Genomic DNA, 24,625 nt, shown 5'->3' with positions numbered 1-24,625 from the left:
GACACAAAACAAGGTTTGTTGTTTTAAGGGGAGTTATGTGCTTCAACTGTCTCTTGGTCTTTAATTCAGTATAAAGGTCATCATCTGGACTCTGACTGTACGTGATGTTTGTTTCTGTGTTTCTGTCGCAGGGCGGAGAAAGCAGAAGGCAGCCAAAGAGAGGGCAGGTATGGCAAAGGTGAGCACAAACCTGTTGTACCACTTCCTGTTATCACCTGTCAATCAATTCAGATTAGTGAGCTGTATGGTGTGGGGAGGAAACTAAGATTTGAAATAGTCAAATATTACTCAGTGACTCTAAAGTTTGATAAAATCTTACTTGATGAAATAACAGACACCATACAATAAATATTATTATTATTATTATCAGTGACGTTTTGCTAGATTTTTTCTTGACAAAATCCTCTTCATTAACACTGTGTGCTATATAACTATAATAATAATAATAAAAATATTTCTAGCACAATTGTTAGGCTTTTATTCTGAAGTCAGCACATCTTCAATTCCTGTTTTATTCTGACAGTTTGATGGCAACGGGCATTAAGATGTATCATGTAAACATACAAATGAAAGAATATGATGATGAATCTACTTTAACAGTCACCCACTATATACTTTTATTGTAAAGAGGACTTCAGTGATCAGCTGGTGGCTTTTATCTGGCTCCTTATTGGATAATGGTGATTGAAGGAGGGTCGCTCCCAGCATGCAGATGAAGTTTAACTGGCTCACAGATCAGAGCTCATTACTGATCACCGTATGATGACTTCCTGTGAGGTCTGACCACAGAGACCCCAAAAAGAAACAGTGAAAACCAGAGAGAAGAGTTTTCCTTCCGGTGGCTGACCGTTGTTTGTCCTGCAGCTCCCGGACCTGAAGGACGCTGAGGCGGTGCAGAAGTTCTTCCTGGAGGAGATCCAGCTGGGGGAGGAGCTGCTGGCTCAGGGTAACACCTCCTCACACCAACACCTTCTTTACAGTCACAGTTTGATTTTCACTCGTGTGGTTTTATTGTTTCTCAGTCTTATTCCAGGCAGCAGTGAGTTGTGTCAAAGTCTTTCCTCTGGTCTCTGTGGAGTCCGTCATGGTGTCTTTACACTTTACGTCTGGTCTTTGTGCTTCGCTCCACAGGAGACTATGAGAAAGGTGTGGACCACCTGACCAACGCCATCGCCGTGTGTGGTCAGCCTCAGCAGCTGCTGCAGGTGCTGCAGCAGACTCTGCCTCCGCCCGTCTTCCAGATGCTGCTCACCAAACTGCCCAGCATCAGCCAGGTAGGCCCAACACTTCTCTTTATTCTCCATGTGGATCTCCATGAGTCCTTCTGTTCTCCACACAGAAACAACAACAACAACAGTTTAAAATCACGTGTTATCAATGAAACAAGGAAAGGAAGAAACGAAACAAGCCGGTTTGTGTTCTGCTCCTGTCCTGCAGCGTATTGTGAGTGCACAGAGTCTGAGCGAGGACGATATAGAATGAGGACCAGGAGGAGACAACCCCCAAACCCTCACCCTCCTCTTCCTCCCCTTCCTCTTCCTCACGTGGACCTTCCATGACGACCCTGCCAACGCCTCGGCCTCCATCGCTCCGGCCGACGTCCATCACTTCCTGAAGTGGAATTAGTTTTGTATTCCTGGTTTATCCATGACAGTAGTGTTTTGTTTTTTGACTTAAATTACCCGTTTTGGGGTATTAAGAGTATCTGGATCATAACGGCCAGAGAAACACAAGAGCCCGTCCCCACTTCACCATCATTAGGTCTGTACTCATCAAGTGGACCGGGTGTTGACATCAATCCGCTCCTTCCTTCAGGGTGGTGTAGCACACGTCCTGACGGCATCATGTACCAGGTTTACACCGTCTGACATGTTCGTACCAACCATCTTCATGGTTCTTCTGATATCAGTCGTGGAAAGTTACAGAAACAGGAATCTTCTCTTTGCTCGGATGCGTCACAAAGTATTTATTGTTTGTTTTGTTATCAGTCGTCTTTCTGTTCGTTCTCGACTTGGAAACACTTTTGAAAAAGTGATGAAAAGTTTTGTTTTTGTCATTTTAAAGAGGACGACCCTCTTTAGGAAATTAAAATATGTGAACAAACTCTGAAGTCGTCTTGTGAGTTTATTTTAAATGAAATCACGCCTCCTCCAGTTGTTGCTCGTCTCTGTGCACGTGTCATCGATATTTAGAAAGTAGCTTCTAGTGAGCAAACATTTAAAATAGTCGTCCTACAACGTTTTACAACAGGTCGTGTCTTCATTTCTGTACCTATTATCTCGCAGGACAAACAAAAGAGACATCCTAGAAACTACAGCAAAGATCTTCTCCTCCAGAGAGATTCATCCACAGCAGGGAAACACTAAACTTCTTGTCCTGCTGCTGCATCACTTTCTCTTTGTCTTTGTAAAATGTTCAGGCTAAATAACTGTGTTGTTTGCATCACGTTCAGATTTTGCCACTTTCGACCCCTCAAGTTTCTGCGTCGCCCGTCTGTCTTGCATTGCCTGGAATCCCACAATGCCTTGCGATGTCCCACAGAACATAAACGGTGAAACTTTGCGCTGCATTCAGTGGTTCTTTGGTGCATTTCTGTTTCATTCACTAGATGGCAGTGAAGACAAAGATTCAGTTGTTTACCACTTTGGAGCGTTCACATCAGGCGACTCATGATTTCAGAGCGTTTGAAGGGTTACAAATATTTAGCATGAACATTATAAAACTAAATGCATTAAATTAGAGTTTAATTATTTTGAAGGACAAACTGTGTTAGGAGTAACACTTTAGCCTTTTGTCTCTGTGGGCGGAGGACCAACAACCCTCTGAAACACGAGTCTTGTGAAGTCTATTAATTGATTCAGAACCTCCAGTTTCTGACCGGTTGATGATTTTTATGAGTAATTTCCACTTGTTGAGTTATGTTTTGAGTGTCAATCATCACAACTTTTCCAGTCAAAGTCTGATACAAGAAGCTTTTATTGTGAAGCAGCAGTCACAGGACTCACAATACATTGTAATGAAATACAACGTCAGTGTTTAGTGCTCAAGTCAAAGCTAACTCAGACCTTGTGTTCAACAACCACTTTATTTTGCAGTTTTTATCCAACAATCATATATTTACAGATTTCTTTGACTCATAAGCCGTCTCACCAGTATTCACAAAACAGAACAAAAATGGCCAAAGTGACCAGAAATGAATTAAACCACTTTTCAAACCAAGTAGAAAATGCCACATTCACTTTTTATGTCCAACATTATAATGAGACATACTGTATTCTGTAGACACTATAAGCATGTAATAATCCTTACTCTGAAATCAATCTTCATGACACAATGAAGGGTTGAAAAGATGAACGTATTAAATAAACGTGTTGCCTTTGTAATGGGATACATATAATGACAATAGAGTAAATCAATCACCACAGTAAATTTGGAATACACTGATACCGTTTATTTTTTTTCTTTTCAACAAGTGCCTTTGGGTACTTCTTGATACCGATTACCGATATTAGCACTAAATAATACAATTACATAGCAAGCAATGAATTTAAAGTTATGCTTTATTGTCATCAGATGTTCCTCCCTTTCTGACTGTATCATGATGCTGTTGCTACATTTTCACATTAAACTTTGTGTTTTCCTGATACAATCAGCAGAGTTTGCTGTCGGGAGGTTAATGATTAACCGTGTTAATAATTAGCTTCAGGGCTAACACCCCACACTATCATCAGCAGGTGGCTGGTATGCAAGACACATATACTTGGCTAAAGTCCTGAGGAGTTGTAGCATCGTCACACACACACACACACACACACACATACACACACACACACACACACACACACACACACACACACACACACACACACACACACAAACGTCTCACACACACACACACACACACTTTCTCTCTACAGGACACCGGCTCACGTTACACCAGGCTTGCACTACACTGGTGGAAACCCTGACAGATGATGCCAGACAGACACACAGCTGACAACCTCACTGCTAAACTAATTCATGTGAAGGAGACTTACAGGGAAAGTGGCTGCATGTGTACGAGTACGTGAGCACAGTATCTGTGCATCCCTACTGTTACCAGATTCTGTAGAGAATAAGATGTAGACCACACAGGGTTGAGGCTGAATATGTTCCCCTGAATGAAGTGGGAGAAGTGATTAGTTTACTCTGACAGGAGAGATGATCAGAGGTGCAGCGTTTTTACCACCACGATAAGGACAGGGACCAAAGTATGGGAAGAGTTTCTCAGTGAAGGAGCAGCCAGTGAAGGAGTAGATAAGAGCTGCAGAATCTACGTCATAGAAGGAGACCAGACCCTCCTCATAATCCACAAACACCCCCACCTTCTGAGGCTGAGACTTCAGAGAGAGACTGACTGCAGGGTCATCAAGAGCTTCGTACTTATTTCCATTTGTCAACCATATGGTCCAGTAACCATCCTGAGGCCTCAGTGTGATGTTTCCCTTCCTGTTGATCGACTCTCTGGCCACTCCTAAATCCCACTCAGTCATTCTTTTAACTTGAACCTCAAAGTAAAATCTGCCAGAAGAGAAACTCTGCTTTGCTAAAACACAGTTACAATCAGAAAATCTCTCTGGATTGTCGGGGAGTAATTTCTGTACCTTACCAGAACACACTTGTTTCCCATCATCAGACAGGATGAGTTTAGGATGAGCTGTATCAGGATCAAGAGTCACATCCACTGCAAACTTCTGGACCCTCTTCAGCTCAGCTTTAACCAGCTTCTTTATCTTTTTACTGAGCGTCTCCTCCAGCTGAACCACAGCTCTCACTACAGTCGGCTCATGTGATTGGCGGATGCTGACCTTTGTCCAGTCCTTGGTGGGTGGTGGGAGGTGAATGTTTGAGGACTGAACTCTCTGGAGAAGATGGAGGTGGTCTTCAGAGAGTGAGAGCTGAACCACCTCATTGCTTCTCTTCATCAGCTCAGAGATTTCCTGTTCCAGCTCTTCGATGAAAGCTTCGGCCTGTTTTTCTTTTCTTTTCTGCTTCTCTTTGATCGTGTTGATGAGATTGGCCTGGCCTCTCTCAACAGACTCCTTCAGAGCAGTGAAGACCTGAACACCTTCTGCTATCTCTCTGTCTGCATCTTCCTCACTGAGGTCGACTGAGTGTTTGATCTCCTCAATCTTCAGTCGTCTCTTCTGGATCATCTGCTGAATTTCAGCCTCTGTCTTCTTCAGCTCGACCTTCTTTCCTTCATATTCTTCTTTCAGAGGAACAAATTTGTGCATCGTATGATCTAAAACGGGACAAAGCGTGCAGACACACATCTGGTCGGTCTTACAGAACAGCTCCAGAGGTTTATCGTGCTTCGTACACATCCTGTCTTCCAGGTTCTCCACAGGGTCGATCAGCTGATGTCTTTTCAGACCTGACATTGTCAGATGAGGCTCCAGGTGAGTCTCACAGTAGGAGACCAGACACACCAGGCAGGACTTCAGGGCCTTCAGTTTGGTTCCAGTGCAGACGTCACAGGGAACTTCTCCTGGTTTGGACTCTTGTTGCTCTGAGCTGCTGGTTTTCTGTTGAGCTGACTGTCTGAACTGAACAACCATCTCAGAGATGAAAGTGTTGACATGCAGCTCAGGTCTTGAGATGAAAACCTTTTTACACATTGGACACATGTGCTGGTCGTTGGTATTCCAGTGTTCATTAATGCAGTTTTTGCAGAAGTTGTGTCCACATGATGTGGTGACTGGATCAGTGAACACATCCAGACAGATGGAGCACAGAAACTGATCTTCAGATGACAGATAGTTTGCAGCAGCCATATCTACACAAAGAGTGGAAGAAAAGAAAAAACATTTTATTCAAAATAGAGTTTAAGTATTTGTTTGAAAAAGGAAACAAGTGTGATTATTTTTATTTCTTTTAACTTTTAAGTAAGCAACCAAGATCAAAGTCGTGCTGACAAGCTCAAGCTTGCTACTCTTGCAAAGCAGCACAGAATAAGTCTAATTTGTGATGAAGAACAGCACTGCTAACACGTTTCCTCTAGCTGCTTCACAATAAGAGCCTCCCGCTGGTTCACTGGTGGAAAACTTTTAATGTGAAACAACAAGAGGCAATAAAGGAAGCGATCAGTGAACAGTAATAACAGCAGGAAAGTAGCAGTGAGACTAAAGTTCAAACCACAGAGATTCAGCTACAAGTTGCTAAAGTCCTGAGACTGTTCAAAGCTGTTAAAGTGAGTTACTGTATAGTGGGACTGTGGACAAACACACAGAGTTATATTGTGAACAATTGATCAAGTATGAAGTGAAAAGAGTGGAACTTCCTGCCTGAGTAAAGTTACAGTTTTGTGTTAATCCTGGTTGTTGAAAGTGTAAATATGATCAGCTGTACTCACCAGTGTTTGGAAGAGACTCTGCTGTGTTGTTGAGAAAGACCTGATGAAGTCACTGACTTTTCTTTGAGAGAAACACAGAGACTTGTCTTTACTGCAGTGTGTCTGACACTCTGACAAACTCTACTTTCGTTTCTGCAGTGTGACGTTGAAGCTCTTCTCTTCACAGTGTAGCTCCGCCTCTTACCTGGTGAGGGTTTGTTTCCTCCCTCTGGTTTACACGGAGTAGTCTGGCTTTTAGCTGACAGTCAGTCATGTGACCCTCATCACATTTGTCCCAGTTGTCTCTCCCATACACACCCCAACGCCTGTCAAGGACGTAAGTTAAGTACAAGTTGACCCAATGCATATGATTCATATCAGACATCTTGTTGATGTATCTGAACACATCACAAAGGTAAAATGATTTTATGAAATACAGTGAACCTGCAGGTAGCACATGGTAGGGCTGAAGTTAACATGACACAAAACTCAGTTTGTTGTTTTAAGGGGAGTTATGTGCTTCAACTGTCTCTTGGTCTTTAATTCAGTATAAAGGTGATCATCTGGACTCTGACTGTACGTGATGTTTGTTTCTGTGTTTCTGTCGCAGGGCGGAGAAAGCAGAAGGCAGCCAAAGAGAGGGCAGGTATGGCAAAGGTGAGCACAAACCTGTTGTACCACTTCCTGTTATCACCTGTCAATCAATTCACATTAGTGAGCTGTATGGTGTGGGGAGGAAACTAAGATTTGAAATAGTCAAATATTACTCAGTGACTCTAAAGTTTGACAAAGTCTTACTTGATGAAATAACAGTCACCATACAATAAATATTATTATTATCAGTGACATTTTGTTTGTTTTTTTTCTTGACAAAATCCTCTTTATTAACACTGTGTGCTATATAACTATAATAATAATTAAAGCTGCGAGCAGCGATGAACGGGTCCTCGCATCTTCCAGCATGTCGGGGGTGGCGGCGGGACTCTGGCTTGCGCGGCCGAGAACGTCCGCGACCGTCGGACAGCGCGTCCTGTAATGGGAAAATATGTCATAGTCTCATGTGAAAGTTTAAAGAATGTAAGTCCTAAAAGAGCAGACACCAAACTGTAGTTTCAGTAGATGACTTTAATTAGTTTAGTATCCAGGTGTCTTGTTATCTGTTACCTTGTGCACTGTTTCTTTCTTCTTCGTAAGACAGAGACACAGAGAGGTCTTGACTAACAGAGATCCTCTGTTTGAAATACTTTTGACTTCCTTTGTGACGCGTTATCTGAAGTTGTAAAGGCGTAAACCTTTGCATGCATATATGATGTGTGAGGGTAAAGCATGTCTATTCTGTCTCTGCAATGGTCATTTTAACAATGTCACAGTGGCTTCAAAGGAACGTTTGGGGTATTAAGAGTATCTGGATCATAACGGCCAGAGAAACACAAGAGCCCGTCCCCACTTCACCATCATTAGGTCTGTACTCATCAAGTGGACCGGGTGTTAACATGAATCCGCTCCTTCCTTCAGGGTGGTGTAGCACACGTCCTGACGGCATCATGTACCAGGTTTACACCGTCTGACATGTTCGTACCAACCATCTTCATGGTTCTTCTGATATCAGTCGTGGAAAGTTACAGAAACAGGAATCTTCTCTTTGCTCGGATGCTTCACAAAGTATTTATTGTTTGTTGTTTTGTTATCAGTCGTCTTTCTGTTCGTTCTCGACTTGGAAACACTTTTGAAAAAGTGATGAAAAGTTTTGTTTTTGTCATTTTAAAGAGGACGACCCTCTTTAGGAAAATAAAAAAATGTGAACAAACTCTGAAGTCGTCTTGTGAGTTTATTTTAAATGAAATCACGCCTCCTCCAGTTGTTGCTTGTCTCTGTGCACGTGTCATCGATATTTAGAAAGTAGCTTCTAGTGAGCAAACATTTAAAATAGTCGTCCTACAACGTTTTACAACAGGTCGTGTCTTCATTTCTGTACCTATTATCTCACAGGACGAACAAAAGAGACGTCCTAGAAACTACAGCAAAGATCTTCTCCTACAGAGAGATTCATCCACAGCAGGGAAACACTAAACGTCTTGTCCTGCTGCTGCATCACTTTCTCTTTGTCTTTGTAAAATGTTCAGGCTAAATAACTGTGTTGTTTGCATCACGTTCAGATTTTGCCACTTTCGACCCCTCAAGTTTCTGCGTCGCCCGTCTGTCTTGCGTTGCCTGGAATCCCACAATGCCTTGCGATGTCCCACAGAACATAAACGGTGAAACTTTGCGCTGCATTCAGTGGTTCTTTGGTGCATTTCTGTTTCATTCACTAGATGGCAGTGAAGACAAAGATTCAATTGTTTACCACTTTGGAGCGTTCACATCAGGCGACTCATGATTTCAGAGCGTTTGAAGGGTTACAAATATTTAGCATGAACATTATAAAACTAAATGCATTAAATTAGAGTTTAATTATTTTGAAGGACAAACTGTGTTAGGAGTAACACTTTAGCCTTTTGTCTCTGTGGGCGGAGGACCAACAACCCTCTGAAACACGAGTCTTGTGAAGTCTATTAATTGATTCAGAACCTCCAGATTCTGACTGGTTGATGATTGTTTTGAGTAATTTCCACTTGTTGAGTTATGTTTTGAGTGTCAATCATCACAACTTCTCCAGTCAAAGTCTGATACAAGAAGCTTTTATTGTGAAGCAGCAGTCACAGGACTCACAATACATTTGTAATGAAATACAACGTCAGTGTTTAGTGCTCAAGTCAAAGCTAACTCAGACCTTGTGTTCAACAACCACTTTATTTTGCAGTTTTTATTCAACAATCATATTTACAGATTTCTTTGACTCATAAGCCGTCTCACCAGTATTCATCTGTAGACACTATAAGCATGTAATAATCATCACTCTTAAATGAATCTTCATGACACAATCAAATAATCAGCAATATGTTTTTCTGCGGCTGCACATCAGATAGAAAAACAAATACTGCAAAATATCTTGATTATTTGTATTTCCTTTTTAGTTTTCTGCTAATTTACTCAAACTGCAGCTTGACATATTTGGTGTCTTTAGAAACAATGATTTCTTCTGGAAGTGAAAATAAATGTGTCGGTAGATTAAACAGAACGTGAGTCATGATGCGTTGATCATGACTTACGGGTTGAGGCTGAATATGTTCCCCTGAATGAAGTGGGAGAAGTGATTAGTTTACTCCGACAGGAGAGATGATCAGAGGTGCAGAGTTTTTACCACCATCATTAGGACCAGGACAGAAGTATGGGAAGAGTTTCTCATTGAAGGAGCAGCCAGTGAAGGAGTAGATAAGAGCTGCAGCATCTACGTCATAGAAGGAAACCAGACCCTCCTCATAATCCACAAACACCCCCACCTTCTGAGGCTGAGACTTCAGAGAGAGACTGACTGCAGGACCAGCAGGAGCCATGTACTCGTTTCCATTTCTCAAACATATGGCCCAGTAACCATTCTCAGGGCTCAGTGAGATGAGTCCCTTCCTAGTGATCGACTCTCTGACCACTCCTAAATCCCATCCAGACTTTCTTTTAACTTGAACCTCGAAGTACAATTTTTCTGAAGAGACATTATGTGTTCCTAAAACGCAGAGACTAGGAGAAAATCTCTCTGGATTGTTGGGGAGACATTGCAGTACCTTACCAGTATGCACTTGTTTCCCATCAGCAGACAGGATGAGTTTAGGATGAGCTGTATCAGGATCAAGAGTCACATCCACTGCAAACTTCTGGACCCTCTTCAGCTCAGTTTCAACCAGCTTCTTTATCTCTTTACTGAGCGTCTCCTCCAGCTGAACCACAGCTCTCACTACAGTAACCTCATATGATGCTGGAGGAACACTGACCTTTGTCCAGTCCTTGGTGGGTGGTGGGTGGTGGATGTTTGAGGACTGAACACTCTGGAGAAGATGGAGGTGGTCTTCAGAGAGTGAGAGCTGAACCACTTCAGTGCTTCTCTTCATCAGCTCAGAGATTTCCTGTTCCAGCTCTTTGATGGAGTCTTCGGCCTGTTTCTTTGTCGTTTTCTGCTTCTCTTCTATTGTTTTGATGAGCTCATTCAGTCTTCTCTCAACAGACTCCTTCAGATCAGTGAAGACCTGAACACCTTCTGCTTTCTCTCTGTCTGCATCTTCCTCACTGAGGTCGACTGAGTGTTTGATCTCCTGAATCTTCAGTCGTCTCTTCTGGATCATCTGCTGAATTTCAGCCTCTGTCTTCTTCAGCTCGACCTTCTTTCCTTCATATTCTTCTTTCAGAGGAACAACATCGTGCATCTTATGATCTAAAACGGGACAAAGCATACAGACACATGTCTGGTCGGTCTTACAGAACAGCTCCAGAGGTTTATCGTGCTTCGTACACATCCTGTCTTCCAGGTTCTCCACAGGGTCGATCAGCTGATGTCTTTTCAGGCCTGACATTGTCAGATGAGGCTCCAGGTGAGTCTCACAGTAGGAGGCCAGACACACCAGGCAGGACTTCAGGGCCTTCAGTTTGGTTCCAGTGCAGACGTCACAGGGAACTTCTCCTGGTTTGGACTCTTGTTGCTCTGAGCTGCTGGTTTTCTGTTGAGCTGACTGTCTGAACTGAGCAACCATCTCAGAGAACAAAGTGTTGATCCTCAAATCTGGTCTTGTGTTGAAACCCTCTTTACACATGGGACACTGGCATCTGTCACTAGTATTCCAGTGTTCAGTGATGCAGTTTTTGCAGAAGTTGTGTCCACATGATGTGGTGACTGGATCAGTGAACACATCCAGACAGATGGAGCACAGAAACTGATCTTCAGATGACAGATAGTTTGCAGCAGACATATCTACACAAAGAGTGGAAGAAAAGAAACACATTGTATTCAAAATAGAGTTTAATTATTTGTTTAAAAAGGAAACAAGTGTGATTCTTTTTATATCTTTTAACTTTTAAGTAAGCAACCAAGATCAAAGTCGTGCTGACAAGCTCAAGTTTGCTACTCTTGCAAAGCAGCACAGAATAAGTCTAATTTGTGATGAAGAACAGCACTGCTAACACGTTTCCTCTAGCTGCTTCACAATAAGAGCCTCCCGCTGGTTCACTGGTAGAAAACGTTTAATGTGAAACAACAAGAGGCAATAAAGGAAGCGATCAGTGAACAGTAATAACAGCAGGAAAGTAGCAGTGAGACTAAAGTTCAAACCACAGAGATTCAGCTACAAGTTGCTAAAGTCCTGAGACTGTTCAAAGCTGTTAAAGTGAGTTACTGTATAGTGGGACTGTGGACAAACACACAGAGTTATATTGTGAACAATTGATCAAGTATGAAGTGAAAAGAGTGGAACTTCCTGCCTGAGTGAAGTTATAGTTTTGTGTTAATCCTGGTTGTTGAAAGTGTAAATATGATCAGCTGTACTCACCAGTGTTTGGAAGAGACTCTGCTGTGTTGTTGAGAAAGACCTGATGAAGTCACTTTGACTTTTCTTTGAGAGAAACACAGAGACTTGTCTTTACTGCAGTGTGTCTGACACTCTGACAAACTCTACTTTCGTTTCTGGAGTGTGACGTTGAAGCTCTTCTCTTCACAGTGTAGCTCCGCCTCTTAACCGGTGAGGTTTTGTTTCCTCCCTCTGGTTTACACAGAGTAGTCTGGCTTTTTGCTGACAGTCAGTCATGTGACCCTCATCATATTTGTCCCAGTTGTCTCTCCCATACACACCCCAAAGCCTGTCAAGGACATAAGTTAAGTACAAGTTGATCCAATGCATATGATTCATATCAGACATCTTGTTGATTTATCTGAGCACATCACAAAGGTGCTTCACTAAAAGTTGACTCGTTGACGTGAATGTTAACAGGTTTTAAACATGTTAAGATAAGATAACATGTGAACGCAGCATTAATGGAACACTTCAACATTTTAGGAAACATGTTTATTGACTTTCTACCACAATAACTACCATGAATGTTAAACATGAAGCTACAGACAGGATGTGGTTAGCCTAGCTTAGCATAAAGACTAACAGCAGGGACAAACAGCAGTCTGGTGACTTTCTTTATGCAGCGATTTATGGTGGAAATGTCTTTATGTATGTGGACAACACAAAATTCATACGTCAGGTGACAAATCAAAATATTAGGCAGCAAGTTTCTCCGGGATTCTGAATTCAAATATTTAATATTAAATATCCGACATAAATCTCACCATTATTGTCCACACAAATTAGAACTGCACCACTTCCGATAAAGTGCAGCTCACAGCTTTTCGGCGGGAAGCATCCTGGAGTAAAGAGACGATGCCAAACAGAGCAAAGCTTTCTATAAGTGAAAGCAGACGCAGAGACAGCGACTTCATTTTCTAATTCTCTAATTATTATTATTATTATTATTATCCTAACGGGGGCCCATCACTACTCCGTCATCGTTGACAGACTATAATTCTTTCTTTTGGTTTCTCTTTAGACAGTAGTCTAGTCCTCACACACTTTCTATTGCTGAGATGTAGATCGGGTATCAGATATGAACAGTCTTTCTGGGCTTGGATTTCTTCTTCAGTCCTTTCTTTTTAATCTTTTTGTTTGGATCCACCATCTCTCCTTTGAAGGAGGTGGAGCTCTTCTGCTGGTTTCCAGAGAACTTCTTTTTAGACTTGAAACCGCCTCCTCTCTCCTGACCCGAGCCCTTCATGGGGCCTTTGCCGGGGCCCTTCATGGGGCCCTTGCCGGTCCTCCCTTTGGTTTCGTTGCTGTCCGTTTTATTCTTCTGCCTCGACGCCCTCCTCACCCGGATGGGTCTGCCCTCCAGTTTGGTGCCTTCCAGTTCCAACGCCAGCTGCACCGAGTCGGCGCTCTGCAACAGGAAGTACCAAACCGGTACAACACCATTAACTCTCACATAAAACCTGGTACAAAACAAATAACCTCAAGAGAACACAAAAAGAAAAGAGCCGTTTGGGTCGTCGTACCTCAAACAGGATGTAACCGAATCCTTTCCCGAATCCAGAGTTCTGGTCTCGCACCAATCGTACGGCCTCCACTGTGCCACACTCCTCAAAGTGCCGCCGAAAAGCCAGTTCGTTTAACTCTAAACACACACACACACACACACACACACACAGCAGGTCAACTTCGACACAAAATGACGAACATCAACACTCGTCAAGATTAAAACAGCGGAGAGACTCACCGAACGAAAGATTCCCCACAAATACGGAGCGTTTGTTTTCGTACTGCAGGACAAGCACAATGTCACCAAATATGTTCCAAAAACTCATGTCAACAGATTTACAGATGAACTGCGATGTGGAGACTCACCGATGAGCCGCTCGTCACTCTGTCCACTCGAATGTGGAAGTCTTTCTCGACCTCCATGCCGTTCCTGTGAGCAGAGACAGACCGAGGGAGAGCTTGTTGTTGTTGGCTGAACGCACACGGCGACTCCATTTGTGGGAATGATTCAATGACTCACCTCTCCAGCGCTTTGGCGACTGTGGCCTCGTCCTCAAACACCACGTAGGCGTTTATGCTTTGCTTTTTTGGATGAGTTTTGCGTCTGTGAAGTAAAAAAGAAGAAGATGACAACCCCACACGAGAGTTTAACATGTGAGGAGGTTGTTTTGGTAGTTAATCAACTCTTAACTCTACAGAACGGATTCAGACAGAAACTTACTGAATAACTGCTACTTTGCGGGACATTAAGGGATCCTCTCTGACCTACAGGGAGCAAAGAAAACAGATCATTAGGAGCTGAGGAGAAGTTACATAAATAAATAAAATTCAACTTTGGTGAACTTTGACATATCAGGGAGGAGTAAACAGCAGTGAAGCATAGACGCAGAGAAAGAAGCTCTGCCGCGTGTTCAGCGCTATTTGCTGGCGTTGTTTGTGTGTTGTTGTGTTTTTACCACAGAGCGAAAGCGGATGGACTCGATGGTTCCTTTATCTTTGAAGAGGCTTTGCAGGGTCTGAAACACAAAGGGGGAAAAAAAACATCAGGTTCTTCTTCTCTACTACAGATTATTGATCAATCCAGGAATAAACAATTATAGAAAATCAGGTTTAAAGTTTAAAGCAGTGAAGCTGTGGAGGCCAAATATTTATGTCTTCTGTTCTCCTTCGTCAAAACTCGGAGTTTGTTAATCGAATGTAAACTTTTAAACGTACACAATTAAACTCGACGCCTTTTCAACTGCGTTCACACAAAAACATTGTTATTACTGTCGGATGACGAGGTCCAAAAGTAAACCGTTTATTCTGTTTGATCCATATTTTTATTATCAGTCCCCGTCAGGTCAGAGTGTACTATAAATGTATTTTAAAATGTAGCGTAACATACTGTAGGAGTCCAGCACTTCATCCTAAACGAAGTTGAAGTCTGATAAATGATAAACTGGCTTTCTGTAACCGGCCCTTAGGTGTGTTAAAGCTCTGTTTTCATGGTCTCTATCAGGCCTGTCATCATAATTACGTTATTACCTAATCGTATGATATACGGATATGACCTCAGTCATTTTTACGTTAAAAACAATCATTTCACTCCTCTGTTCTCTCTGTACCTTCCTGGTGCAGCTGATGGGCAGGTTGCCAACAAACACCGTCCTCTTCTCCTTTACCACCTCCTCCTCTTTACTGGCTTTCAGCCTCTGCCTCTTCATCACCCACTGCTCCGCACTGATCTCCCCCTCCGGCTCCGGCGCTTTCCTCTTCTTCTTTTTGGCGGGCGCCGCCTTCCCTCGCTCTTCCTCGTCGGCGTTCTGTAAACTGATCTCCCTAAAAAGCAATGGAGGAGAGAGGAAGAGGAATTAAAGAAATGAGGGGGACGGATGTTACGGAATCAAAGAGGGAAAACTAAAAGACAAGAAATGACGAGGATTTTGTGAAAGAATATTTAGAGAGCAAAAATAACAATATCGTTGGTGTTGTATACAAATGCAAAAAAGAAAAGAAAACAACAGAACAAGGAGGAAAGAAAGAAGAAGACGACGATCGCTCTCTGGATTAACGAACTGATGTCTGTTTCTAAACTCCTCACCTGTTGTCCAGCTTCTGGTCGGCTTCTGATTTCTCCTTAAGTTGCTTCTGATTAATCTTCTGACTGGGCTGACCTTTGACCTCTGGAGTTTCCTTCTGTTGCTCCTCTGCTTCTGTGCTCTTCTGAACAGGCTGCCATAAAAACAACCACACGGTACAACAATGTATGTTGAAGTACAAGCGTGGATTAGAACTACAGTAACCAGCTGTTTTAAGAAATTAAGTCTTTTTTGTGTGTGTTTGAGTTACCTTGGGTGCAGGCTGAAACAGAAGAGGACCAGCCGGTGCAGCGGTGCTGAATAAAGTCGACAGCGATCCGGAGGCGGCAGATTTCTTCTTGAACAAACTTCCTGACACCTGACCCACCTCGTAGTCAGCTGCCGGTTCCTCCGACACTGCCTCTTCACCGACGACAGAAACACTGAAATGAAGAAGGTGCAGCACACAGACAACGTCAGAATGCTGCTAAATTAAAGAGGGTGACACTAAATACTGAGGATCGGCTCCGAGAATACAGTATGTGAGTAAAGATATGAACTGTTCAGGAGTAAAATAGTGGATATTTGTCATCAGAGTACGGAATACGGGGTTGGAGTCTTACAATAACTAGACGGATCAGTGTTACATTTTTAGTGCACATGAAAAGGAAAGTTCACTGAAAACAATGTGTAACTATCTTAGTTTTACTTCCCGTCACATACTGTAGCTGATTTTGCACACAAAACATATGAAAATGTACAAGTACAGCTGAAACTATTAGTTGATTAACTGATCAGAAAATCAACTGCCAACTACTTTGATAATCGCTTAATCATTTTTAATTTAAAGACATTTCATGGTTCCAGCTTCACGTGTCAATCATTGTAATATATTAGTAATATATTGAGGTTTGATTTGTTAGTTGGACAAAACAAGTAACATTTTCAATGCAGGACTTCTACTTGTATTAGAGTATTCATATATAGTGTGATATTAGTAGTTGTACCTAAATAAAGGATCTGACACAGTGAATACTTCATTCCCCGCTGCCGAGGGTTGATACAACAGTAAAATTAAGGATATTGAGCCATTTTGTCGTGTATTGTGTCTGCTTCACTTCATTGATTATAAATGAATCTGTGGTCAAAGATATGACGCAGGTCCTTTTCGTTCACGTTACTTTGGGAAATATAAATGTGTAAACAAACCTCTTCTGGAGTTTCTTCTTCATGGTTTCTTCCGGAGATTATGCCAGCGTCACTCGGAAACTGATTTCTGGTTTGTTCTATTTATTGAAACAAGTAATTTATCGTGTTAAATGTAGCAATTAAACGAATTTCTACGATTTTAAACGCCAATAACACGAGAGTTATTACACACACGTTCACACGTTTTCCTTACCAGCACACGGCCCGTCCTACTGCAAATCACTTCCCATCGGGAACAAGGTCGCTGCGACACAAAGGTTCCTTTTTGTTTTTCATTAACGCAGATTTAATATCGCCGAACTAAGCACTACATATATAGAATAGTGGGAATCAGACGGGGTTAAGCTAGAGTACGTAAACGTACATATTTAATATCATACCTATTTACCATCAGTTTTATTTGTGAAGACATTTGTGTGCAGCTTTGAAATCTGTCACTTCCGGTTGGCCAGAGACGTCAATGTTTTGGGTTGTAACGTTGAACTGCTAGCTAGATAGAAGCTAACCTACATTAAAACCTGTATTTTAAAACGTCGCAGGTTATCTTTATATCTCTCTATGTCAGTAATTATTTAACAAATGTTTTTCATCGTTTAAGGAGGGGAGGATTGTGGAATACGGTGAACGCTAGCTAACGACAAGTTCTGACGTTGATGACAGAAAACAAGGCTTCGATGGGAGTCGACCAGACGGAGCCGGAGGACTTGGTGAGCAGGCGGGTGTCCTGCGACGGGGAGCGGGCCACGGTGCGATATGTGGGCCCGGTGCCACCGACAGAAGGTTGGTTAAAACCTCTCACACTCAGTCTATCCCCAGTGTTTACGTCACTGTTCTTGCAGCTAGTCGTAGCAGTGGTGGGATGTAACTAAGTATATTTAACGTTACTCAAGTGTTTAACGTTACTACCCTCAAGTACAGTTTTAAAGTACTTGTGTGCTACTTTATACTTCTACTCCACTAACGTTACATCTCAGAGAGAAATGCACTTTTTTGAATCCATTACATTTATTTGACAGCTTTATTTACTTCAGGTTCAGATTGTTAATATAAGATATAATCATTATTATGATGAAATTATGATGTATGACTAGAGGTTTAGATAAAATATGGTTGATTACTTGGTGAAATTCACCCAGCAGTATATGAAGTAATGTAAATAAGCTCCACCTTTACCAGCTGCAACATTAAAGTGATGAACACATTATCGCATCAATAATTATAACCCAATAATATCATTAATATTATTCAGAAATTGGCCATTTTGTGCAAAGAGACCTTTTAGTTATTGTACTTTAGGTATATCTTTAAGTATAGTATACTTAAGTATACTATACTTAAAGATATAGCGAGACAACGAATACTTAGGACAACGCACAAAGGGACCTCCAGAAGTCTTTCTCCAGCGAGAGAAAAGAAGGCTGCATGACATCTGCAGCTTTGTAGTCGGACAGATGTTTGACCAGCGTCCTCATGCTTTGCCTCACCAAACAAAGCCCAGAGCGTCTCAAACTGTCAGGTTTGGGATCAAATGCCTCGTCAGATGTTTGCTTGTGTTTAGACGACATTCAACGTTGGAGAACTTCTTCATGGAATTCAAAAACTTACTGAAAAACTCCCACATGCCCACCATCGGTACTCCACCTCCCACACGTGTTGATGCACTAGCATTGATCAAGTGTTTGTTTTGTTCAGGGCTGTGGCTCGGCGTTGAGTGGGATAACCCAGAGAGAGGCAAACACGACGGCAGCCACGAGGGAGTCCAGTTCTTCACCTGCAGGTCAGTTGCTACCGTCACTTTAATGCCTCGTGAAGCTGGAAAGTTATTATCCGCTCACATGAGTACATATGCACATTTCTGAAAGCGAAGCTTATTTTCTATGTTTGTTAGACTAAATAAGGTGTTTGATGACAAGTGAAGAACATGTTTTTGTTACATTCAACAAATATAATAAGAATCCACAGTTATACAATCTTTTAATTTGCTTATTTGATCTGATCTGAAATGAGTAAAGGTCCCTGATGGTTTTCTCTCCACCCTCTCAGACACCCTAAAGGAGGCTCCTTTGTCCGTCCAGCGAAGGTGCGCTTAGGCGTGGACTACCTGACCGCTGTGCGACAGACGTATCGGATCGACACAGAGGAGGTGATGATTAAGGAGATCTCCGTGTTGGGCAAAATCAAGGACCGCGGGTACGATGCTCATCAGACAGTTTTTGTTGATCTGTTTAAATTTCTTTTGAGTATTAATTTACACAGAGGCAGTGCCTTGCTCAAAGGCAGCCGTAGACGTAGCAGGCAAAGAGAAAGGAAGAGCATGAATTAAAAACAAATTCTTAACGAGTGAAACGGGCTAGAGGCATTAGAATATCAGCTGATCACACTATGGACTGACAAACCACAGTTTAAACCTCTTTAGTCTAACACAGTAGACTGAAGAGGGCCCAAAGAAAAACACACTTAATATTTAGAGCCCAGTTACACCGATGTGGTTCAATAATGATCGAGGGTCACTGACGCTTTTCTGGACTGGAAAACAAATTCAAAATCCAAGTTCCAACAGTTCCAATTATAGTTAGAGTGGCCTTTATTGAAGGAAAGTAGAAACGGTAGTGTGTGACATCAGTAGACCTATTGTAGTACAGGTGATTCCATCTGGATAGTATTTGTTGTTGTCTGTCTTACTGGAGAGGAGGAGGTAACATGATGAAATAGTTCAGGGCTCAAGGACCTGTTTCATGTTTATTGATCCTTTTTTGTTGTTGTTGTTGTCTCGACAGTTATGAGAGTCTTCCATCAGCGCTGCTCAGCCGCTGTGAAGTGAACGGACCCGGGACTGACGGAGAAATCAGGAAAACAACTCCAAGTATCTTTTTACACAGCAGGCCTCATGTGGCTTCACAAAAAATGACTTTCTGATGTAAAGTGACAGCGTTGTTAACGTCGTACACCAAACTGAGGATATAATTAAGACAGTGCTCAGTGTTTGTCGCCAAAATACAGACACTGAGCTCCTTAAGGAAAAAAATGTTCCCATTGGAACCCATTAAAAGCACGTTTCTTTTACAGCATAAAATCATGCATTTCATTATATCAAACATTTAATCTGGAGCCCTGACTTCAAAGTCCCAAGAGCAAATACACGCTATCTTCCTGGTTTCCACTAGGGGCAATGCTGCTGGATTATGAGCACTGCAGTGTTTCATGCAAAGCATCAAAACCAATGTTGTCCTTAACGGCAGTGATCAGACGTGCAGTGGTTGGACATGAGCAGGTCTCTGCTGTCCTGCTGGGAGGACGTGTCGGCCATCACTCAGCAGCTGGACGAACTGGAAAGACTACAGCTGATGTAAACATTCCTCTGACTACGTGTGTTGGATTTGATTTTCATTCTGTCTTTTCACTGAGCGCTTCCTCTTGTTTTATTGTTTATTTTTAGCAACAATAGACTGCGTCTGCCCTCTGACGTCTCGGCTCACTGCCAGGCTTTCTGCAGCCTCAGAGTCCTCGTCCTCAACGGCTGTGACCTCACCTGGCCACAGGTACACCTGTCCGTACATAACGGGGCACGTAGCGCACACGTAGCGCACACGTAGCGCACACGTAGCGCAGGCATATTTGTAAAGAAATCATTTATTTTGGAATTCATGTATATCTTCCTATATTCCACCACAGTATACAATAAAAAAGTATAAATACTTATTTCATATCATCGATACATTTTGTCGATACAAACATCATATTTATCTTAAACAATTCACAACACGATGTAATGATTTAAAGGTCTCTTGTAATTTAGAACGGCATATCCATGTTGTTATATGTCGTTTTAAAATCATGTATGTCTGGGTGTGTGTGTGTGTGTGTGTGTGTGTGTGTGTGTGTGTGTGTGTGTCTTTTACTCATGGATTTATCTCTCCCTGCTGGTCTCTGGTCAGATCCTGGAGTGCGCCCCCATGTGGCCACAGCTGGAGGATCTTTCCGTACAAGAGAACAACGTCACCGAGCTGCAGAGGTAACGCTGTCGCTTCCTGCTTCCTGCTTCCTGTTTCCTAATTCATCCGACGTTGGGACACTTTGTGTAACTCTGACGTGTTTGATGTTTTAAAGGCCTGAAGGAGTGCTGCGCTCCCTGAAGAGCCTCGATGTGTCCTATAATCAGTTAGTGCAGCACAGCGTGCTCACTTTAGCAGCTCTGCCCAGGTACAGTTCACACACAGACACACTTTCACACACACGAGCATTCAAAAGGTTGGAATCAGCTGTTAGATTGATGTTTCTTCTTCTTTCCTTCAATAGAGGCTATTCTAACACAGATAGAACAGTACAATTCAGACACCAGATGTATTCTTTACATTTGAAATAGTTTTGGCCCCAAAAGAATAAGAATTAAATCAAACTTTCATTCAGTCAATGTCTCAAACATGGCTGATGATCTTCCAGCTTGTTATTTGGCTGCATTATTGTGAGACACTAGACACTGAAACAGAAACATCTTATTTAAATCTGCACACATGTTGATGCTGAGCTTCCAGTGTCTTTGACCCGTGACTGGTGATATTTCTTCTCTTCTCATTCAACTGTTGCTCCGAGGGATCTTTGTCTCTTTCTTTCCTTTCAGTCTGGTTTTGTTCTCCATGTACAAAACAAACCCTTCATATAAAATACCATCTATTTGTAAAGATGACTTTCTACAAACTAAAAGCATGAAAGACCTTTCAGAAATATAGAGACGTCCTCTCAGACATCTGACTGTAATCAGACTCGTGTGGCAGGAGACTAATAACATTTCAACTGTTAGTATTTATCGAATTTAAAGAATTTTTATGTAGTTTTTTTTGGCAAAAGCTTCTGAAATAAAATGGAAAAATGCTGTTTGATTGCAGACTGGAGCAGCTGAACTTGTCCAGGACGGGACTGACTGACATTCGATTTGACGACGCTGCTCCTGGTAAAAAAACATTTTAATAACATTAATAATTACTCTGTTCAACATTTAACCTCCTACTGCTTCACAGTCACATCCTCAGTTAACCATGTGATGCACTTTCTTTTGAAGAATGCTGTTTAAATAGTTTAATATTATTATTATCATGATTAATAGTATTATCTACACTGTATGTCTTTTATAGCATTATGTCAAAGAAGAGGTTTTGATAAAATACTGATGATTATTGATTACTTATGTTGAATCTTTCCTCTGTAGGATCTCAAACAGCCATGTTCTCCACGCTGATGAAGCTCAACCTGGACGGCAACAACATCTCTGAGGTCAGTGTGTCGACAGTGAACAGAAACTCTGTTCAGCGTCTGTTGGTCAATAGTTTCACTTGAGTTACTCTGATTCATGGAAAACCAACGCTGCTCTGAAGTTGAACCGTCTCTCACTCTCTCACTCTCTTAGTGGTGTGTGGTGGATGAACTTGGGAAGCTTCCCAGTTTGGCTCACTTTTCGTGTCGCGGTAACCAGCTGGTGAGCAGTGATGGAAACCCCAAAACAGCTAATCAGCTGCTCATCGCCAAACTGGGACAACTGGTCTTCCTCAACAACTGTGAGGTGAATGAACCTGTGTGTGTGCACCTGTGTGTGTGTGTGCACGTGTGTGTGTGCTCATGCTGACCCATTGCCATGATTTCCATCAGGTCCTCAGCAAAGAGAGGAGGGGGGCGGAGCTCGACTACATCAAGATGTTTGGAGTGGAGTGGCTGAAGGCGGGTGGGAGGAGTCAGCCCAGCGCCCAGTTCATCAGTCAGCACCCTCGTTACCTGAGCCTCATCGACAGTAAGTCCCAGCAGATGATTTAAAGGAGCAGTCAGTAAGAATGTGACTCTGGACTGACATCTAGAGGCAGCTGTAGGAAACTACAGCAAACACGGTTTCTCCTCCGTGACCCTCAGTGGTTTCTGGGAAATTCAACACTGTTCACATGCTGCATGTCATGACATGGATCAGTCTACAGCAACAAAACACACATTACAGTTCATTTGGGATTATTCGCAGCTTATTTACAGTATGACCAATAAGGTAGCAGATATTTTATGGCTGTACTTCATGTTTTTTTGTGTATTTTCCTTATTAACCATTCAGGAAATAAAGATGGAAAATGGACTGCTTCACAGAAACACAACAAGAATTTTCTGCATGTTCCAAAAGACAAAATCAATAAAAAATGAAATGTATCTTTAAAGTTACTCTGTGACGTTTTTATAGATTAAAAGAAATATTTCTCGTTTTTGAAAATCATTACTTATGTTCTACCAGAACACAATTAACTGATTGTTAAATTTCTTTTAGATAAATAAAGGTTATTATTATCATTATTATTATTATTATTATTATTTAGATTTCTCCTCTTATGACCTGAAGTGATGATGATAATGATGAAGATCATGTGTTTCAGAGTATGGCGCTCCAGAGGAAGGCGAGCTGAAGAAGCCGAAGCCCTTTGCCCTGAAAAATCAGCTGTTGAGTTAGTCCCGCCTTCTTCTGCTCTCTGATTGGCTGATATAACCACTAAAGGATATTTGATATTTACTGAACACTGATCTCGTCCTCGTCTCTCCTCACCAGAGATCACGTTTGTGTTTCCTGATCATGCGGACCGGAAGCCGATTGAGAAGAAAGTTCTAGGTAATAGAAGTCAAGAGCGTCTCTTAGCTTGTATAACACTTTAAATGAACCGAGCGGATGTTTCCAAATCAAACTGAAATATGAAATAAGGTCCAGTTGAGTTGAACAGTGTGTGGTCTGTTCTGCAGCCTCCATGGTTGTTCAGAAGGTGAAGGGACTCCTCTACAGACTTCTGAAGGTTCCTGCAGCAGATCTGAAGCTCACCTACACCAGCCCCAAGGTACAACATACACTTTAATTAATGCCATTAACTGTGGGTGGGACAGTGTTCGTTTCATATCCTAGAAAACCATTGAAGTCTGTGAATATTCAATATTCTGCACCAGAAAACGTAAAGGTCACAGAGCGTCTGTTGCTGAGACTTTTCTTTCATCCTTTTCTTTGTAGATGTTGGGGACAGAGTTTGAGATCGACAGTGACCTGAAGACTCTACAGTTCTACTCCATAGAGGACGGAGACCAGGTGTTGGTCCGCTGGTCCTGACCCTGCAGAGGTGAGGAAGCGACCCCGTTCTCACGGAACGGACACTTTCAGGACGGAACTGAACTGCACTTGCTTCTGTGCGAGACTGAGATCCAGAGACGACACACTGAGAGACGGATTAACGTCCCAATGACGCTCATTCTGGATCCGTTTCCAAAATGTAACCGCACCTGAATCAACTCCCCCCTCAGCTTCATGCATGGCAACCTGTCCCCTTGTTCTTCCTGCAGGACTTCATTCAGAATCACCATATCATCATAAAGTGAAATGTACACGCGCACTAACAAATTCAAGGATGTAATAAATAAACACTTTATTTGCAAATGTCTACTTTTTTCATTGATTTAAATGGCATCAGTTAGACTCAACAGTTTGAGTATGAGGATTCCCATAGAGCTGTATAATCCTCATAGTATAGTATGTCATAGTACTACATTATGACTGTTGTATGACATGCTATCCTGTCATGAAAAAGTCAGTATAGAATGTTTAAAAAATGAGTGTAGTACATCAAAACAGTCATAGTATAGCATGTCATATAAAAGTCATAGTATAGTATAATGTGATAAAGTAGCACATCCCAGATTTTAAAAACAAGGGGGACAAAATACTAGCTAATACTATTTAACTTGTTCACTTGGCTGACATCACAATAGACGTAAGTGTTTCTGCACGGGGCCTTCAGAGCATTTGAAGTTTACAGATTCAGTTCAGTCGTATACAGAGGGCAGCGTTGACACACAGCTGGCAGTTGGATGCATTTATTTGGGAACCGATCTCTCTCCCCATGGCTCTAGATACGGCGAGCAATCGCTGGCATTTATTAAAACTGATCCAAATGCCATTACATGGAGTAAAACACTGTTTCTGCCCATCAGATGGGTCACTTTTAAGACCATACACTAGATGGCAATAAGGGGACACACAGAGTTAT

At 42.1% G+C, this 24,625-nt stretch overlaps 5 protein-coding genes and 1 long non-coding RNA gene across 7 annotated transcripts; 3 read left to right on the top strand and 3 right to left on the bottom strand.

Annotated features, from left to right (window-relative positions):
- The first annotated feature begins 131 nt into the window (after nt 1-131).
- LOC142949823 (mitochondrial import receptor subunit TOM20 homolog) lies at nt 132-2,103 on the top strand. The gene is made up of 4 exons (XM_076091665.1): nt 132-178; nt 865-946; nt 1,132-1,274; nt 1,438-2,103. The coding sequence occupies exons 1-4, from the start codon at nt 170-172 to the stop codon at nt 1,480-1,482; spliced, it is 279 nt and encodes a 92-aa protein (XP_075947780.1). The 5' UTR covers nt 132-169; the 3' UTR covers nt 1,483-2,103.
- Nucleotides 2,104-2,958: 855 nt separating this feature from the next.
- LOC142949803 (E3 ubiquitin-protein ligase TRIM21-like) lies at nt 2,959-6,482 on the bottom strand. Its single transcript, XM_076091639.1, has 2 exons — nt 6,395-6,482; nt 2,959-5,818 (listed from the first exon to the last, which is right to left on the bottom strand). The coding sequence occupies exon 2, from the start codon at nt 5,814-5,816 to the stop codon at nt 4,179-4,181; it is 1,638 nt and encodes a 545-aa protein (XP_075947754.1). The 5' UTR covers nt 5,817-5,818; nt 6,395-6,482; the 3' UTR covers nt 2,959-4,178.
- On the top strand, nt 5,943-8,183 carry LOC142949832 (uncharacterized). The gene is made up of 2 exons (XR_012954094.1): nt 5,943-6,232; nt 6,984-8,183. It is a non-coding gene; the product is annotated as an uncharacterized LOC142949832 (long non-coding RNA).
- An 852-nt stretch (nt 8,184-9,035) lies between these two features.
- Nucleotides 9,036-11,934, bottom strand: LOC142949793 (E3 ubiquitin-protein ligase TRIM39-like). The gene is made up of 2 exons (XM_076091629.1): nt 11,785-11,934; nt 9,036-11,210 (listed from the first exon to the last, which is right to left on the bottom strand). Exon 2 carries the CDS (start codon nt 11,206-11,208, stop codon nt 9,568-9,570), a length of 1,641 nt encoding a protein of 546 aa, XP_075947744.1. The 5' UTR covers nt 11,209-11,210; nt 11,785-11,934; the 3' UTR covers nt 9,036-9,567.
- A 348-nt stretch (nt 11,935-12,282) lies between these two features.
- On the bottom strand, nt 12,283-16,814 carry rbm34 (RNA binding motif protein 34). 2 transcript variants are annotated; one of them, XM_076091653.1, is made up of 12 exons: nt 16,774-16,814; nt 16,581-16,657; nt 15,643-15,814; nt 15,395-15,525; nt 14,919-15,132; nt 14,268-14,327; nt 14,033-14,076; nt 13,832-13,915; nt 13,678-13,741; nt 13,550-13,592; nt 13,329-13,447; nt 12,283-13,213 (listed from the first exon to the last, which is right to left on the bottom strand). In XM_076091653.1, exons 2-12 carry the CDS (start codon nt 16,601-16,603, stop codon nt 12,878-12,880), a joined length of 1,290 nt encoding a protein of 429 aa, XP_075947768.1. In that variant the 5' UTR covers nt 16,604-16,657; nt 16,774-16,814; the 3' UTR covers nt 12,283-12,877. The 2 variants fall into 2 exon arrangements, with proteins under 2 accessions (XP_075947768.1, XP_075947766.1); XM_076091651.1 differs by lacking the exon at nt 16,774-16,814 and having other exon boundaries at nt 16,581-16,767.
- Nucleotides 16,815-17,020: 206 nt separating this feature from the next.
- Nucleotides 17,021-24,015, top strand: tbce (tubulin folding cofactor E). Its single transcript, XM_076091643.1, has 16 exons — nt 17,021-17,360; nt 18,273-18,357; nt 18,624-18,770; nt 19,358-19,443; nt 19,827-19,926; nt 20,017-20,119; nt 20,516-20,592; nt 20,688-20,780; nt 21,464-21,528; nt 21,784-21,848; nt 21,982-22,134; nt 22,221-22,359; nt 22,979-23,047; nt 23,149-23,208; nt 23,337-23,428; nt 23,596-24,015. Exons 1-16 carry the CDS (start codon nt 17,234-17,236, stop codon nt 23,689-23,691), a joined length of 1,557 nt encoding a protein of 518 aa, XP_075947758.1. The 5' UTR covers nt 17,021-17,233; the 3' UTR covers nt 23,692-24,015.
- Nucleotides 24,016-24,625: the final 610 nt, after the last annotated feature.

This window comes from Anarhichas minor, unplaced genomic scaffold (genome assembly GCF_050575085.1).
Source record: "Anarhichas minor isolate MPS153535 unplaced genomic scaffold, ASM5057508v1 ptg000014l, whole genome shotgun sequence".
NCBI lineage: Eukaryota > Metazoa > Chordata > Actinopteri > Perciformes > Anarhichadidae > Anarhichas > Anarhichas minor.
This window is presented reverse-complemented; position numbering and strand designations above follow the sequence as displayed.